This window comes from Amphiura filiformis, chromosome 3 (assembly GCF_039555335.1).
Source record: "Amphiura filiformis chromosome 3, Afil_fr2py, whole genome shotgun sequence".
In the NCBI taxonomy this organism is placed as follows: Eukaryota; Metazoa; Echinodermata; class Ophiuroidea; order Amphilepidida; family Amphiuridae; genus Amphiura; species Amphiura filiformis.
In genome coordinates this window covers 17,966,689-17,985,321 of record NC_092630.1, presented here as the reverse complement: position 1 = coordinate 17,985,321, position 18,633 = coordinate 17,966,689, and the positions used below count along the sequence as shown (strand labels likewise).

General features: G+C 37.1%; 1 protein-coding gene across 1 annotated transcript in view; it reads right to left on the bottom strand.

Moving 5' to 3' along the window:
* LOC140147105 (uncharacterized) overlaps positions 1-13,562 on the bottom strand; it is a 68,543-nt gene extending 54,981 nt beyond the window's left edge. Inside the window, exon 1 of the mRNA XM_072168880.1 lies at positions 13,265-13,562. Within this exon, the coding sequence (XP_072024981.1) occupies positions 13,265-13,562 (298 nt within the window). The remainder of the gene's footprint in view (positions 1-13,264) is intronic.
* Between the last annotated feature and the right edge of the window lie 5,071 nt (positions 13,563-18,633).

Below are 18,633 nucleotides of genomic sequence, written 5' to 3'. Positions count from 1 at the left end.
GACACTAAATCTGTATATCTGGAGCATAAAAAGAGGTGTATACAAGACTTGGAAGTTTTGGAGGTTGAGCATTCAAGTAAATCTGCTTTTGAAAATGAGCATACGAGCAGTGAAGTAACAAGTAGAAAGGTTAGGGTATGCAGCAAATGCAATGGACAATTTGACACTAAATCTGGATATCTAGAGCATATAAAGACATGCTCACAAGAATCGGTGTCTATAGAGAAGTGGTTTCAGCAATCAGATGGATCAGAGATGGAAACTGACTGGAGGAATTTGAAGCAGAAGGATAACAGACATACATCAGGAAAGAATGGAACAGAAAGTGGAACAGGTAGCCAAGCTAATAAAGAACAAGCAACTTCTTCAACTTCCAAGCAAGCAACAGGCAAGATCAGACAGAATGATCAAAGACAATCACCAAAGAATATAGTACAAAGACAATCATCAAAGAAGAACTTGCAAAGTAATGGAACAGGTGGCCTAGCTAACAAAGAACAAGAAACCCCTTTAGGTTCATGTCACAATCAGTCAAGGCAAGCAACAGGAACGACCAGGCAGAATGATAAAAGACAAAATGATACTAACTGTCAAAGAGTGGACAATGCAACAGGTGGGCATGCTAAGGAAACACCTTCATCAAGTCCATGTAACAATCAGTCAAGGCAAGCAACAGGAAAGAACAGGCAGAATGATCAAAGACAACCAGAGAATGTAGTACAAAGACAATCATCAAATAAGAACTTGGAAAGAACAAATAGTAGAGCAGGTGGCCTAGCTAACAAAAAACAAAAGACCACTTCAGGTTCATACATTCAAAATGATCCAATGTCAAAGAAGAACTTACAAAGTGCAGCAGGTGATCACGCTAACAAAGAAGGAGAAATCTCTTCAAGCTCATGTCACAATCAGCTGGGGCAAAGAACAGGCAAGACCAGGCAGAAGGAGAAAAGACTAGTATCAGAGAAGAATGTACAAAGAACAGACAGTGGAACAGGAGGCCAAGCTAGCAAACAACATTCATATCACAATCGGCCAAGGCAAAATACAAGTGATAATATCACAAAGATAAAAAGACATTGTACCTGTAGACGATGTGCAGATTGTTTTGCAGATGATTTTTCATCCGAAGGTGACCATGACACACGTGACAGAAGGGGCCATTTCGTCTGTCCATTTGAGGATTGTCAAAAGGTTGTAACATCTGCCAAATCTTTGAAATATCACACAGAGACTCACAGGGATGACCGAATGACATATCAATGCAACTTCTGTGCTAAAGAATATCTGGATGAGAGAACCATGAATGATCATAGGCTCATTCATTTAGGTCATCAGTTTAGATGCGGTGAATGTGGAGTGGGATTTAATAATAGGCACTCTCTATTTCAGCATCAGAAGAAAGGCCACAAAGACCATGGTCGCCACCACTTCCCTTGCGAGTATGAAGGATGTGGAAAAGTCTTCAAACAAAGACAAGCATTGAGTATCCATCTCTATCACATTCACTTGGTTACAAAGTATAAATGTGATAAATGTTACAAGAGTTTCTTGTCCCTGGAAAAGTTAGATGAACACATAAAATCAAAATCATGTGAGTTAACAGATGTACACAGATGTACAAATAGAGATTGTGCTCAATGTCATCCAAAAGGGAAACTTGAAGAAAAGAAGTCAACTTCAAAAGCAATTAAAAATGATGGTGCTGATATACTTTCATGTGATACTGACAGTCAGTCTGAAAAGGCCGAGCCAAAGCCTAAATCTGGCAGTAATGGACATTTTGAGAGTGAGACGGATGAGTCATCAAATGTATTCATATGTATTGTTTCAAATTGTAAGAAGGTTTTCTCAAGTGAAGCAGCCCTTGGAAGACATCAATTGAAACATGGCAAGAAACAAGAGAACTTTGAGTGCCATATCTGTAAGAAGATATACCATACAAGAGATGGTCTAAAGGACCATAAAGTGGCAGCTCACACGGCCCATGAATATGTTTGTAAAGAGTGCGGGAAGAGATTCAAGCAAAGGTCTTCATTCTATCTCCACAAAAAAGCTGGCCATAAACCTGCACCTGATACAAGTAAGCCACATTATGCAGAAGTAAACACTTTCCGTTGTAAGCGACTCAACTGCAATAAAGTTTTCAAATCATGGAAAGAACTGAAAAATCACAAAGTCACCACTCATGGGACGAAGATGTACAGATGTGACAAATGTTCCAAAACTTTTGTCAAAAAAAAAAATAACATGATTGCCCATCGATTGTACATGAAGAGGAAGGGATGTCTGAAGAAAGACCCTTTAAGTGTAGTCTATGTGGAATGACCTTCAAAACCAACTCAACGCTATATTCGCATAAATACAGAGCCCACAGAAGAGCACAAGGGATGCAAGATGGTTTGAAAATGTACAGTGTACCAGCTAAATTCCATACCAAGATCAAAGCAATAACAACAGAAGATGGAACGGTATATGAGTGTAAGTTGTGTAGAACTCAATTGCCTACATTGAGAGAATTTACCATTCACGTTCAAGTTGTGCACATGGGCAAAGAGATATATCGGTGTCGTACATGCAAGAAAAGTTTTCCAAACCGAGGTTCATGTATGGATCATGAAAAAAGCCATACGGGAGTGCGAGATCATAAATGTAGGTTCTGTCCCAAGGCATTCCGTGCTAAAGGACACCTCAAAGAGCATGAGGCAATCCACCTGTCACAGAAGAATCATGCATGCCACTTGTGTGACTACAGATGTGTATTGGCTTCAGCATTGCGTGTTCATCTCCGAAAGCACACAAAAGAGAGGCCATTCAAGTGTTCCTTTCCAGACTGTGATAAGGCTTTTACCTGTCAATCAAATCGCACGCGTCATGAGAAAATTCATAGCGATGATAAGCCTTATCAGTGCGGACAGTGCGAAAAGGCTTTTAAGTCTGTTCCAGAACTTACAAAGCACATGGAATCTCATTCTGATGCCAAGAACTATGCATGCACAATTTGTGGGGCAAGATTCAAGCAAAGTAATGGTTTACTCCGTCATAAAAAGACACATACTGGTGTGAAAAACCATGAATGCAATTTATGTGCAAAGACATTCTACACTCTGACGGAATTGAAAAATCATCAAGCATATCATTCAGATGACAGGCCATATAAGTGTAGACATTGCTCAAAAGATTTCAAAAGCTCAAGTAATAGATCGGAACATGAAAAGGGCATTCATCTTGGTATAAAAAAGCAGTACAGAAAGGCAAAGGAAAAGTGATGATCATAATAGATGGATATTTGAAGTTGATGTGCACAAAAACTAAAATGTTTTCAGAGATTCCAAAAGAAATACCTCACAACTTGCATAGGTTTGACAAGAACTACCTCAATACTTGCAGAGATTTCACAAGAAATATCTCAAAACTCACAGGGTTTGACAAGAAAAACCTCAAAACTCGCAGGGTTTGACAAGAAATACCTCAGAACTCTCAAGAATTCCAATTCAACTTGTGAAACAATACAGTTTATAAGAAGCAATATAAGTTGTACATTATTTCATGTAAGCCTATTATAGTGATATGAATGACACTTTATGTAGTACATTGATATGAATGACATTTTTATTTGTAGTACATTGAAATTTTGATCCTAAATGAAATGTTTAATAGCCCTCACAATGCAGAAGAAGTTCCCCAAAGTCAAACACATGAAATGTTTTTCTAATTTCTTTTAAGAATAATGTTTTGGAATTTCTCATTCACACCTGAAAAGTTTGGATCAAGAGATGATTTGACCTATTAGGGCTGTGCAATAATTATGAGCCCCCAGGGGGTACAATTTCCAAATGGCTCGCCAAAAATCGCTTGCCCCCTCTCTCGCCCGCCAAAAATCGCTTGTTCTCAGCCCACCAAAAATCTTTGCCCCCCTTGCACATGCCAATTTTTTGGACTCCAATTTGCAAACCTTAAATGGTCTATATACATGTTATGGAAAGCAGCATATTTAAGCGTTCCGCACGGTTTTCCTAAGCCTTTTAGAGCGTTTTATTTAAAAATGAAAAGGTGCCCCAAGATAAGAATGTGTGCCAAAAATCACTTGCCCTCCCCCTCTCGGCTTGAAAACAATTGCTTGCCCCCCCCTTTGGCTCGCCAAAATTTCTTGCCCTCCCCCAATTTACCCTCCCCAGGGTTCAGTTTTTAGCAAGTAACATGGGACATCATAAGGGGCTGTGCAATAATTAAATTCTAGCCCCTTATGATGTCCCATGTTACTTGCTAAAAACTGGAATGGATCTGAAAGCTTTATGCAAAGTATTGTACTGGAAATGACTGCATATGTACTTTCTAAACCATTGGTGTTTTTAAAAAATATTGTATGACTTCAGTATTAAATTGTAATGTGTATTTACATTCCTAACTTGAGTTATCGGTGTAGTATGTATGTACACCCATGATGCTAGCATAGATAGTGAAAATTTGGGCTATATTCGTGTTAAAATCCATACACCAATTATAGAAGACATGACCTTAATCTCCCACACAGGTAGTGCATAGAGTCCTGCACCCATTCCGGTACGTAATCCAATTTGAAATTCACATTCCCTGTGGAAGCTAGATTAAGGTCATGTCTTCCCTAGGGGGTGTATGGATTTCAACTTGAATAGGTCAGTGTAAGATATGGTATTGTTCCTAATAAAGCACCCCCATAATTTTGCAATGAAAAGGTGACCATATGTGACCCCTCAGCACAACTGAGCCCGGATGTCGCCAGTGCCACTATTGAGATATGTTCCATCGAATTTAATAATAAACAATAGGAAACAAAGGATTTATTGACTGTTTTATTGATTTTTCACTACTTAAATGTCAAGTACTATAGACATGATATACATCATTTTAAAGCTAATTTCAAGCAGAATATTTTGGTGAATATCTCAAAAATGATGATTGGCGACTTCAGGGCTCAGTTGTGCTGAGGGGTCCCATATTTCCATACCACATCATGTGATGATCAGATTAAGCTTATAAAACTGGCATTTTTTACCGATAATCAGCTATTTGTGTGGCTGCAGCCATAGTGGATTTGATCCGAGAAACAAGTGGGAAGCCAGTGTGAATTTCTCCACAATTTGTAAGCTATTTGAGAAATGTGCTCCTAATAAATGCCTCCCTTAGGAAAATGTTGTGCCCCCCCCCCCCACCCGAGCTATTGTTAAGGACCAATACAGTATTCTAGGACATCATTGAAATATTGGTATTTATTTGTACGTATGTGTACATTGAACTCTTTGTGTTGTTGTTTTTTTATGTTTTTTTTTTTAATGCTTTGTTTTGGAAATTTTGTCTGGTACGCTGCTGCCAAGTTTTGGAAAGTAACAGCATTCGTATTATGCACATATCAAATGCAGCCCCGGCCCCTGGGGGCCCGGGGATGGTCCGGGACTTGACATCATGTGACCCGGGATTTGACTCAAAATGTATCCCGGGGAGCCGGGTGTTGGCGGGACTGGTATAAGAGTTGACGCCGGCCAAAACCCCGGAAATTGGGCTGGGACTTTACCCGGCGAGGGCCGGGATTATATCATAACGCACCGGGTTTTCCAACCAGTAAAATGGGCCGTGAACATGGCCGTGGTTTGCTAGTAAGGATGCCCTTCATTTATGGGCCGGGGACTCCTAGCTGTTCTTGAGCCGTGGATGTATATTAATAATCCACTGAGTCGCCACATTAATGTAACTGTTCATTTATTAAAATCTATTCTAAAAACAAAATCTTGGCTGTAGTTTCAAAATTTTGCAGTAGGGCATGTATCTGCTATTTAGCGGGGCTCTAAAGTTAGCATGTTTAACCAGACCACACTGGCTTCTTGACATGCACATATGCAAATGAGAGCCTGCTATACGCTTATTTTAATATGCCAAATGAAGTTGGTTTCTATTTTTTACGCTACTTTTTAAAAAGTTTTAACCACCTACCGAGAGTAAAGTTTTAAAATATTTTAAGTTTTAGGCCTAATACACTCAAAAACAAAACTGACCATGATAATAAAAGAATCCATGATACTTTTGTGACATCTGCGATCAACTGCTACATGGCCATAATACTTAATGGAAGACTATACTACAGGTAGTGTACATGTTCTTTATAAATTCTCGAGCTGTATTTTTCTTCTTTAAAAAAATAATTAGAAGTGTATAATATAAAAATTGAATTCAATGTCTTGTGTTATACAGATTAATGATCACAAATCGTTGAAAGGATGTTTTAAATAATATCCAAAATGGCGATACCAGTCATGGCAATTTTGAGCCCGCATGACAAGATTGCCGCGATTGTAAGATCCAGGCCTATATCCGATGCTCAGGGCCGGGAACTTGGGCCGTGGAATACCCGGGGTTTGCAGCGGCTTGCATCGGATGTTCGCCCGGGAGGCGGGAGTGGCTGAGAGTTTTGCCCGGATGGGTCCGGGACTGGCGGTTGTTTACCCGTGACTTGAACTTTTAAACCCAAAATCAACGGCCCACGACCCGGCCATCCCCGGGTCCCCAGGGGCCGGGGTTGCATTTGATAAGTGCATTATGCTATGGGTTGTGCTGTATTTTTCTTTTGAAATTTTGGTCACAGGAGAAAAAAGTTTGGGAAGCCCTGTACTACAACGTGTATCTAGTATATTTCATGGGAGTTTTAAAGATGACGACAGTTATCGTATTAGTACAAGAAGATTGTATCTGCATTTTTGTCATTTTACAGGATAAGCATTATTTGTTTTTCAATTACTAGTATTTTACTTATGTTTTTAATGTTAGATTATTTTATTAACAATTGATTAATTGCTTCTAAGACAACTAAATTTCACCCAAAATGCCACTTATTTACGATGTCCTTGCACTGACCATGTACACTATTTCCTCCATAGGATTACACTTGTTTGTATAATTCTACATGTCAAAACTAATTAAAATGTTAATTACATTAATGTTTATATTGACACAGAAAACTCAGCATGTTATTACATGTATGTTTAAGTCATTTTGAATATATTAATTGACACTCCTGTTGGTAGCTGATGGAGGGGGTGTGTCCTAGAGACCCATGGTAATTATCTAATTAACACATCACACATTCTTATTTTTGTTTGTCCTGAAATAACCGCCTTGCATTATCAATCAATTAAATTGTATCTACTTCAGTGTTGTATGGTTTACTAATGTTGCCAAGCACAAATTCAAAAAGATATGCAAATACTTAAACCATTAGGAAGTTCCCATATTATTTTTGGTTTTTGATGAACTTTCGAGGCTATTATAAGTTCAAGGATGTTTTGTAAAGGCTAAGGGTGGTCTTAACCCTGGAATTATGGAAACTTTCGGGCTTCATAACTGCTTAATTATTAGTCTAAAGAATATAAAAGTATACATTTTTAGACTGAAAATGACTTGCTGAATTCATCTGTGAGGTCAATTTGGGCCAAAATGCTCATTTTTGAGAAAATCCCCAAAAGCAGGTTTTTGGCCCAAATTTTTTTCATCTAAAAAAAAAAAATTGTTTGGCCCAAAAAAAAATTTTATTAATTTTTAAAAACTAGATAAAAATATCTAGAGACCGTTTTTTGGCCAAACATTTTTTTTGTTACGTTACTCTGCAGTACTAAAAATTTGGGCCAAAAAGCTGTTTTTGGGATTTTCTCCAAAATGAGCATTTTGGCCCAAATTGACCTCACTGATGAATTCATCAAGTCATTTCCATTCTAAACATGTATACTTTTATATTTTTTAGTCTAATAATTTAGCAGTTATGAGGCCCGAAAGTTTTCATAATTCCAGGGTTCAGACCAACCTTAATATAAGTTCAAGGATGTATTGTGTACATACATGTAATCAATGTGTAGATAATTATTATTGATTGAAGTAGAAACTGTCGTAAAGTAAATAGTTATTACGATTATGAAGATTATCATAGTTAAATAGTTATTAATTGTTTTACAGTTCAGTAGAGTTTAAATCATTGATTGTAGAGATTTAAACTTTGATTCGTTAGTGATAGTTGTCATTCATTAAGGTTAAGGTATATTAAATCAGACGGTCTGTAGGTGGTCTGAAGATGCACCTACATGTATACCATAGAGGGCATTATTTATGCTGTATGTTTTATGAATTAACAGTAATGATTTTCTTCCCAACAAAATGTTGTTGGCCAAATTTAGCTTTGAAATTAAATTACTTTACACACAGAAAAAGTAATAAAAAACCATTAAAATTATAAACTAAAATCTAATTTTTTTTGTGCCATTACAATTAACTACATCATACACAACTATCTGTGGAATTTGCGGTGCTTTGTGCTGGCGCGAACGTTAAACTTTCACTTGGTGCATGGACGTACGTCTAGTGCATTGTCTAGCGTGAGTCACTGAGTGACTTTGGGGTATAATAATAATAATACATGGCATTTATAAAGCGCCCTACGATGTAAAAACAGCCTCAAGGCGCTGCACAGAATCTTAAAACTACATAGTACACTAATACAAAATCAACTAGGGCCTACATGTTGAACAAAATAGTATACATGAAAAATATATGTTGTGTGTAACTAATTTTAAGTGATAATGCATACCCCAAAGTCACTTGTATTTATTATGGAGGGCAGAATAATTAACCGCCAATATGTTGCCGGAATGAGTAACATGTAATTGAGAATACATATTGACATAGGTGTTTCTGGTTTTAAGCCCTTGGTATGCTTGTATTGCGGTTATTAACAATTGCCTCATTAGCTCATTTTGGGTCACAATTTTATTATTGCTTGGACTCGTCTTTAGGGGAATTTGAATTTTTATTTGAACCATGAGTGGGGAATTTAAGGGTTTTTTGTTTTGTTTTTGAGGAAAAGGGGAAACTTGAAATTTATTGTTAATTTTTTTCATCTTCCATTTGATCAATTTTGACCTGTCCCTTAAATAAGAAATTACTGTTCCAATATTTTCTGAGTTAGCATATCACTAATCTACTACCTTTAAGGGGGTACTACACCCCTGGCCAATTTTGTGCCTATTTTTGCATGTTTCTCAAAAATAATAGTGTATTGGTGAAAAGTAAGATATGTATATTATCGGGGCAAGGACTACAACTACTGCACTGAAAATTCAGCAATTCAAGACAAGTAGTTATTGATTTATTGATCAAATATTGGTTTTCCCTAACTTCCCCCATGTTTATTATCATAGTTTTGTATTCTTCAATAGTTTTGTATTCCTCAAAAGTTTTGTATTTCTCAATCATTTTGCATTCCTCAATAGTTTTGTATTCCTCAAAAGTTTGTATTCCTCCACTGTGGTATTTCTCAATAGTTTCATATTCCATTCCTCAGTATAGTTTTGTATCATACCTCACTAGTTTTGTATACCTCTTACCTCAAGTTTTGTATACCTCAGTAGTTTTGTATACCTCAGTAGTTTTGTATTCCTCAATAGTTTGGTATTCCTCAATAGTTTTGTATTCCCAATATTTTTATATTCCATTCCTCAATAGTTTTGTATACCTCAATAGTTTTGTAAACCTCTTACCTCAAGTTTTGTATACCTCAATATTTTTGTATACCTCAGTAGTTTTGTATTCCTCAATAGTTTAGTATTGCTCAATAGTTTTGTATTCCCAATATTTTTATATTCCATTCCTCAATAGTTTTGTATTCCCAATCAGTTTATATTTCTCAATAGTTTTGTATTCAATAGTTTTGTATTCCCCGATAATTCTCAGGAATATTTTGTACCTGTTCAATCAGTATTTGAAACAATTATTTTTGTTTTGAATAAAAATGTGAAACCTATACCAATGCTTGTTTCGATATTTTTGTATGTTTAATTGTCATAGCTTGCCAGACATATTTCTCAAACTTTGAGGATGATTTGTTGGCGTCATTTATTAATTTTAAAGGCATTTAAGGTGAGTATGAGGTTCTTTATCATCATTCTTAATCTTTGGGACAAATTTGATGTACGGTTTGCGTGAAACTACATGTCATTTGCCTAATTATGCACATATGCAAATTAAATCTAATTAGGGTGGATACAAACATGTTTTAACGTTTTTGCCATAGGAATACTGACTAAGTGGCAGTACAACCTTTTGCGATATAAAAATATGAACTTTTATTCACGAAATAGTTGGAACAATTTTGTGAAAGTTAAAGGAGTATTTCGTGATCCTAGTATCCTCTATTTATGTCATTTTTCATTAGATATCCACGAAAAAAACTAGTATTCCCAAAATTTCAGTTGATTGCGATTTTGCGTTCGCGAGTTATGCATGATTATGTGTATTACACTGCTCCGTAGATAATGCGTTGTAATTTCGCTCTGGTGCACCAGAACGAAATTCAAATTTCACGATATCTTTGCTAAACGAATTAATCTGCAAGAAATATTTTGTACATAAACATTATGTAACCAGAGGTTTCCAGTGATGTAAAAATCTCAACTTTTTTTGAGAAAAGTGGGGGGATGAGACTGTGTATCACGAAATGCCCTTTTAATATACAGAATACATTTTGGCTAGTTGTCTCATTATATTTATTAATCTATTGACAAAAACAAATAAGCACAGTACAAAAACGGAAATACTTAGTATTTCTAGAAAACGGTACATTCTGTTCTCAATGATTACCTCGCAATGATGCCTAGTACAAACAGTATTCGGATTCTAAATTATTTGACAAAATTGCACCAGCAGTTTGGACAAACATTTGTATACTGGGAACACGAATATAGTTCGGTTTGGGAATGATGCTTTTTTTGTTCTCATAATATCTGAATAAAACGCAGCCAGGCAGCATTTGTTTCTGGGATATGAGAAAAATATGTTTCTGCTGATGCCTTATCCATTTTGTTAGGGCAAAACGGGAGATGAGGCTATTGATCGGTAATCATGCTATCCTAAGATTGCTTTGATAATGTTGGCCATGACGGATCCCACAAAATGTTAACAAAAACGTGTCAAGGTATATAGGGTGTTAGGGGTGAAATCTAAACTCAACCGTCGGTTCCCATTGTTTATAGAACAATAGAAACCGTGCAATTTTAAAAATGACATAGGGAGTTGTATCACGCGGCGGAGCTAGCATAGAATGCGTCGCCTGAATAGGCCGGCATCTACACGCATCTGAGAGGTCTAATTTCATTGTCATTAAAGGTTTACCCATGCATGTCAAAATGCAAATCAAATACCCCGCTATTTTAATTGTGCGCTGGCAAAAGTGTACAATGATTCCTGTACGGGTTGCTTCAGGCCACATAATAAGCTGATGCCATGGATTGGCTTTTGCGTGGTCAATTCGTAATTTGTCATTTTTTAAATTTGGTTGTGTTTATTACATTATGTACTCACAAAAAAAACCCTTGTCGGCTGGTATATTAACTCCTCAAAAACAGTTTGGAAACTTTCCAAAACGGCTATATAGCAGAAATATTTGAAATCTATTTCCATATTATTTCATATCAATACAAGCATTGCTCTTTCCTCTCAAGAATGACACTAAATTTGTGACCATAACTTATTCCATGGTTGAGTAACTGTCTTTGAAAGACAAGGAGGTCTCAAACAAAATGTGCCAAATCTGCCATTATCTGCGCCATTTGCATCAGTAAACATGAGTAAGGAATATCACACAGTTTCATTAAAACGGTTTCGAAGTGCTGCCAGCCTGATGTACCGGTCTTCTGCAGCCGTTGTTTTTCTTGGGCGGCCACTTCTGTGTCTGTCTTACATCTCCAGTCTGACGAAACTTCCCAGCAAACACAAAAATGTTTTAAAACGTTTTGAACATGTAATACTTTGGGTTTGGGTTTAGATAAAAACGTTTTAATAACATAATTAAATGTCAGGTTATATACAGGTCATTGAAATGTTTTGTATGAAAACACGCTACAACAATATTTTTAAAATGTTTTCAAAAGGTTATTGTAAAGTATTTTTTGCAAACATTTTGTGCCAAATATTTTGTCAATACTTAGATAACATTATTTTAGAATATTTGCAGTAGATTATTAACAAATGTTTTTGAATGTTATCTTTGGCGGGGTTCTATGTAAGTTCTACATATAATTTTCATCATCTTTTTAGTCTTCATTTTCACTAAATTCCAAAAAAACCAAATTTGGCTACTAGTATATAAAATTAGAATTAAATACTCTGCCTTCTAAATCGCGTGGCTGTTGAAGAACTAGTAGGCCTAGACTCGCCCTATTATCATGGCAATTTCTGACACGAAGATATAGGGATGATGACGCTGCGCTATGTGCACATAATACATTTGGTCACATTTTATTATAGGCCTACGATACGAATACGGTAAACATGGTATAATAACGAATTTACCAATTCAGCATCGATTCTGCGCCCCCTCCTAGCGATGAAAGTCAAAATTTTCGTGCGCATTTCAGCACAAAATCATTTGAAAGATCAATTTAAGGCCGATATGCAACTTCATTATAACCAAAATTAATGAGTGATAGGCCCGGTTTGCGCGCACTTGTTTCAAAAATTGGGGAGGGGATATACCATTATGTATCCTTAGCCCTGGGCGCCACAACCCCTAGCTACGCCACTGGGAACTTGTAGGCATTAAATATCTTCTTGACGAGCCCCCGGGACGAGCCAAAATATGGTATGGGTGGAGTTTTATCTGCGCATGGTCAAAGACGATTCTTAACTTGCCACAGACCGTCCGACAGGATATAGTTAGAACAGGAACCATTCGTTACAATAAAAAAAAAATGGCTGTTGGTGGTATAGCATGTTTTACCATACATTGCTCATATGAACTCTCACCCTCCTGATGTGAATTGGGGATGAATGGTGCGGGAGATGAGGCATGTCAATCGGGATATTACTTACCAGTGGCGTAGATTTCTTTTTGACATTGGGGGGGGGATGAAGTTGGAAAAAAATCTTGGAGTATAGTCAATCCAGCACCCTTTGGCGACAGAATTAGTTTATGATATAAATGCGCGCGAAGCGCGGGAAAATTGTTGCTATTTTGAAGCTAAACTGATGAAATATGGTGTAAAAGTAGATTAAATGCGCGAGAAGCGCGCGAAAATTTGCACTTTTGGGGCTAAAATGGGCAAATATGAGGTTAATTTGGTCAGAAACCCATTATCAAGCGTCAACATTGGGGGGGGGGTGGGATGATTGTATGGACCATCCCCCCTGGCAAAATATTGGGGGGATTTATCCCCCCCCCATCCCCCCCGGGATCTACGCCTATGTTACTTACATATTTGCGCTATAGGATTCAAACTTGCCGCCATTCCTTTATGAAAGAACACCAAGTAGCCTTGGAGAATAATATGTAATCCGCCATTCATTCCCCACCAACTCAAAGCCATACGTCTGGATGGAGAAAGCACAGTGCCCTCGAAATCAGTCTTAGTCATTCCCCAGAATACCAACACGGTGATGGTAAAAGATGCCACACCACCTGCAGCGATTTGAGCAGATGATATGTTGTTGGGCAGGTAATCTGGCACATGAAGATCTTCAGGATGGAACGGATGCGGTGGAATGACTGCCATCATAAAATTCCAACTTCACCTTTAACGACGCTAATCCACAGTATGCTGTTACATGTATCAACGTTCAATAACGTTAAGATTTTGATTTGCAAGTTTCGTAATTAAAATTTCCGTGAACTGAGTGTATAATTTGTATATTACTAATCTGTAAGACTAATACAAATGACCTTATACATTTGTGTTCAGATTCATAGCACGTTTCTTGCTGTCAAGCATGTGAACTGCTTTTATTTATTTATTTTGCTGTCCTGGAATACGTTACAATTATTGGCATCTTGGTAGAAGTGATGTAACAATCGGATCTACTGTCTCTCACATCCCTGGGATAATTAACTACCATAGTAATAGGTTAAAACACGTTCACGCGGTACCTCTGCACTGAGCCATATCATGCTGATCACTCATACAAAGCGCTTTTAGTCAATACGGAATAAAAATGTGACCATTGTGGAGCATCATCCAAGCGACACAAGTCATATCCCATCGAAAATTGTTATCCAACTAATGCGGCCTCGGAGGTAATTCCTTATTATAAAATACAGATTGAAGGTCCACTATGACTCTGTAACTGCAGTCGTACAAGACCATGATGACGCGCTGTAGTGATATTTGAGTTAGCATTTAATCTTGCTACCTTCATTTATTGCCCTTTGGAACCAATTTTTTTGGCATCCTTCACCTAAAATGATAAAACTAGAATTAGTTCCATTTTATTTTATGCTTCCCACGAAGGGTCGAAGGTGATAGTCGGGCCAAAATTTAAAACTGGTTCCATCATGAGGATTGTTGTAAAATGTGTCAAATTCATCTCATCTCATCAGGAATAAATAAAGTCAACTGGCATAATTATTAGTACAGATCGCTCTGGGTTAGCATCTAGTTTTCCTACATTAGTGTAACGAATGTTTTTTTGGCATCTTTCCACCTCAAAGGATAGAATTAGTTCCATTTTTTTCATGCCCCTATGCTTCCCACGAGGGGTCGGAGGTCATAATAGGGCCAACATTTAATATTTTGTTCTATCATATTATAGTTTACCTCAAATTGTTCAATATTTTTATTGGACTTTGGCTACATTTACTCTGATTCTGAAGGGGAACACAAATTGCAGCAAAATTGTAAATTAAGTATATGTTTGAGATTTCTTATGTTAATGGAAGAAATTTGAGACCAGTGAAATCGGACCATTTTGACCGGGCATTTTGACCTGTATTAAATTATTGACGGCATCATTGTATTCGACGTTATACTCCTGAACTATAAAGCACGTAGAACAATAGCTAAAAATATGACAGTTCCTAGCGCTGAGAGGAACAATTTGAGATACATTAGAACATGATAGGTGTTTTGGCCCCATAATGAACTTCACCCCCCGCCCCCGTGGGAATCATAGGGGCACTATGGCAAGTTTAACCAATTCTAGTTTTAGACAAAAATATGAATCAAATACTGGACTCACCAACGATTTTTTTTCAGTAACGTTGCGACCTGTTCACCGGGTCTTCATCAGACTGCGCAGAGACTTGACTGATGGTTTGGTCACGTGATGGTAATCGGCGAGGAAGTAGTTTCACGGTGGGGTCCCAGGCGTGTGATAGCAGGAAACGGAGGCCCCCTTCTTGTTGCACTGCAAAAACAAGTGTTTATATTTAAACACCATATTGTGTTTATCAGAGCAACACTTAATAAACACATAATTCATGTTAATGGTCTAACACTAATGTTCATAAATTAACACTTGGTGTTATATTACAAACACTAATGTTTGTAATATAACACCAAGTGTTAATTTATGAACATTAGTGTTAGAAAAATTAACATTAGTGTTAGACCATTAACATGAATTATGTGTTTATTAAGTGTTGCTCTGATAAACACAATATGGTGTTTAAATATAAACACTTGTTTTTGCAGTGTGAGTACTGGCTGCTCAGCTCTTTCCCGGATGGAGCTTTAATAGACGCTTCAATCAACACCGGAGAGGAAGTTCCAACGAAAACCAGGACACCGCAGTCTTCACCCATTCAAAACTCTCTGGCCACCAATTCAATGCCGACGACATTATAATCTTCGACAAGGAGGAGAGGTGGTTTGAGAGGGGAGTGAAAGAATCCATCCGGGAAAGAGCTGAGCAGCCAGTACTCGACAAGAGGGGGGCCTCCGTTTACTGCTATCACACGCCTGGGACCCCACCGTGAAACTACTTCCTCGCCGATTACCATCACGTGACCAAACCATCAGTCAAGTCTCTGCGCAGTGTGATGAAGACCCGGTGAACGGGTCGCAGCGTTACTGAAATAATCGTTGGTGAGTCCAGTATTTGATTCATATTTTTGTCTATTTTACACTACTGGATGACTCAAAACATTCATAATCTTGCAATTCTAGTTTTATTATTTGAGGTGTGCATTAGGTTTCACTGCCTGAAGAGAACACAACTTGATTTCCCTCCTGTGGTTAGAGATGACAAGGTCACCAGGCTGACATTTGTAGCTAGAGGCAGTATATGACACAGATGGGTCAATGAGTTACATAAAAATGACCTTATGTAGTATTTAGTTCCCAGGACCTTAATCGAGTTTTTGCCTGTGGCAATTTGTGGTTAAATGTTGATCCCAAGAGAAATATTACCGTCGATTTAGTTGAAAATGGAGGTGAGGCATGAACAATTTTGATCAGGCAGTGAAACCTAATGAAGGATGCAAAAAGACATTGGTGCTGCTAATGTAGCAATATAATACCGCAAACACATAGCGCCATAGTGCTAATAAAGGTCTTGGGATTGGTATCACTGGCAGTGGCTTGTTCAGTTCTTTTCTTTTCATTGTGTGATTTGTCATGGTACCATGATCTCCAATCCTTCTAAACAGACATATGTTTGACTAAGGGATCGGATAGCAACGTTTGCACAGTATTTTGCACAATACAGAGGCTTCGGAAGATTTTTATATGGGGGGGGGGGGGCTCATTCGTATGACACGTATTTTGTCCAATAAAAATATTTTAGGTGTATTTCCACATGGGGAAATGCAATGTTATCGGTGTTGAGACAAAAGATAATTACATGACTAAAGGTGATGGAAGCCCTGCCTACTTTTGGCATTTAGTTCTGTTGTTTTGCACATATTGAGATATATAGGCCTATGGGCTTTATTCAAAAATAAATTCTGGCTTAATAATAGCAATGATTATTATTTATGTATGTATACTATCACGTAGGGCCATTTTGTATTCAGTATTAAATATTTTGTGAAAAATAAATTAAATGTTTATAAATCACCTTAGTAACAACTGATAGTTCTTATTATGTATTTCTATAACACGTTAAATGGTCTAATCTAGGACTAGTATGTCTCGTATAGGCCTAAAACATTGTCATCTAAATGTTAATATTCATATATCTTTCAGTATTGATTTGTTTTTTTAAATCACTAAATAACACCTCTTCAGATTGTTTGTTCCTGACTTCTTGACCGATGCAGTCAATCATAAGAAATAAATGCCCCTGTTTGGAAAACAATCCATAAGAATTAAATATGCAAACATATATTCTGTATAAAATAAGTCTGCTCCAACAATTCCACCCCCATCATAAATCATTTCCTAACAAATGGTAACCTCATGCAGTCAGTCATAAGAAATAAAACCTGTTTTTACAACAATCCATAAGAATTAAATAATTATGTAGACCCTTATATTCTGAATAAAATAATTCTGCTCCAACAACCACCTCCACATGATGTACCATTTCCTAACAATAGTAACCGAAATGGTAACCTGGGCTTTTCCGTTTTATTTGAAACTAATCCTCTTACATCCCATGCAAACGACTTTACACCTCTCCCACCACAATAAATATGCTTTACATTTCCAAATCTTTCTTTGCTTACTATGCTAATGTTACATTATTGTTTTAAAGAAATAAAAGCATCTAAACGACATTGCAGCACATTACATCAAAGCTCCATTGGGCGCTCCATTCCTTCTTTAAAGGAATTTTTATTAATATGTTATGAACAGCTTAATTTAGAAAAAAATATTTACCGACGGCAACAAAATCCATCGACCGAAAGTCTTGTTATGCTGGCACAAACTTAGAAAACAATCTTTGGACTAAAAATTGGCCAAGGTTACTGCTGTCCAATTCAAGAGCACAGGAAGACCACCCACGGCGTTGAGGTCACCTTTGTAGACATTTTGTCTACAGGCAGTAATGGATGCCACTAGTGCTGGCATCAATGAATTGTTCAATACGAATTAATAAATTCGGTATTATAAACTGACATATAATCTAAACAATTGAATGATCTGAAAAGATGAAACTTTCTGGAAGTTGATTATTATACCATGAGTGTATAAAAGAACAATAGTGATACTAACTATTGTAGTTTATTTATTGTAAATTAACAAAGCGTGGTTCACTCTAAATAAAATTGCTCTGCAATGTTGATTAATAAGGAAACAGAGTAATACAATATTTAAGTTAAATGAAACTAAGTATTGGTTACATTTTACTCCGCCAATATGCGTACAATTTACTCAATACGAGTTCAATTCACTCATTTTGTTGCGTTGTTCCTTTTTACTCAACAACAGAGTAATAATAACGTGCAGTGATTTTGTACCGAACGAATGGCCATCTTTACCATGGTTACATTTGCAGCTTCAAATTAGTGAAACCAGAGTCAAGTTAGCATTATTGAAAACGTCCAAGTCAGTTGTATGAGTATGGTAATCTGCATATCACTAAACTATCATCAAGTTCTGAGTTGGGGATCACACCACTCTTCGCCATACATACATTCTCCCAGCCACATTTCCCTAGCATAATATGAAATTTTAAAAAATAAATGAAATTGATTTTGTCAGAGGCACCGGCGGGGTTCGAACCCACGCTGCAATCAGCCGCTATAATGTACTCCTATACGATATTGACATAACACCAGCGCCTTAGACCGCTCGGCTATCAGGCTTGATGGTGTCATGATGAAAATTAAAAATATAATCGCAACTTCATTACTTCAACATACCAAGTGACAAGCAAAGACAGAAAACGTAACATATTTTGGAA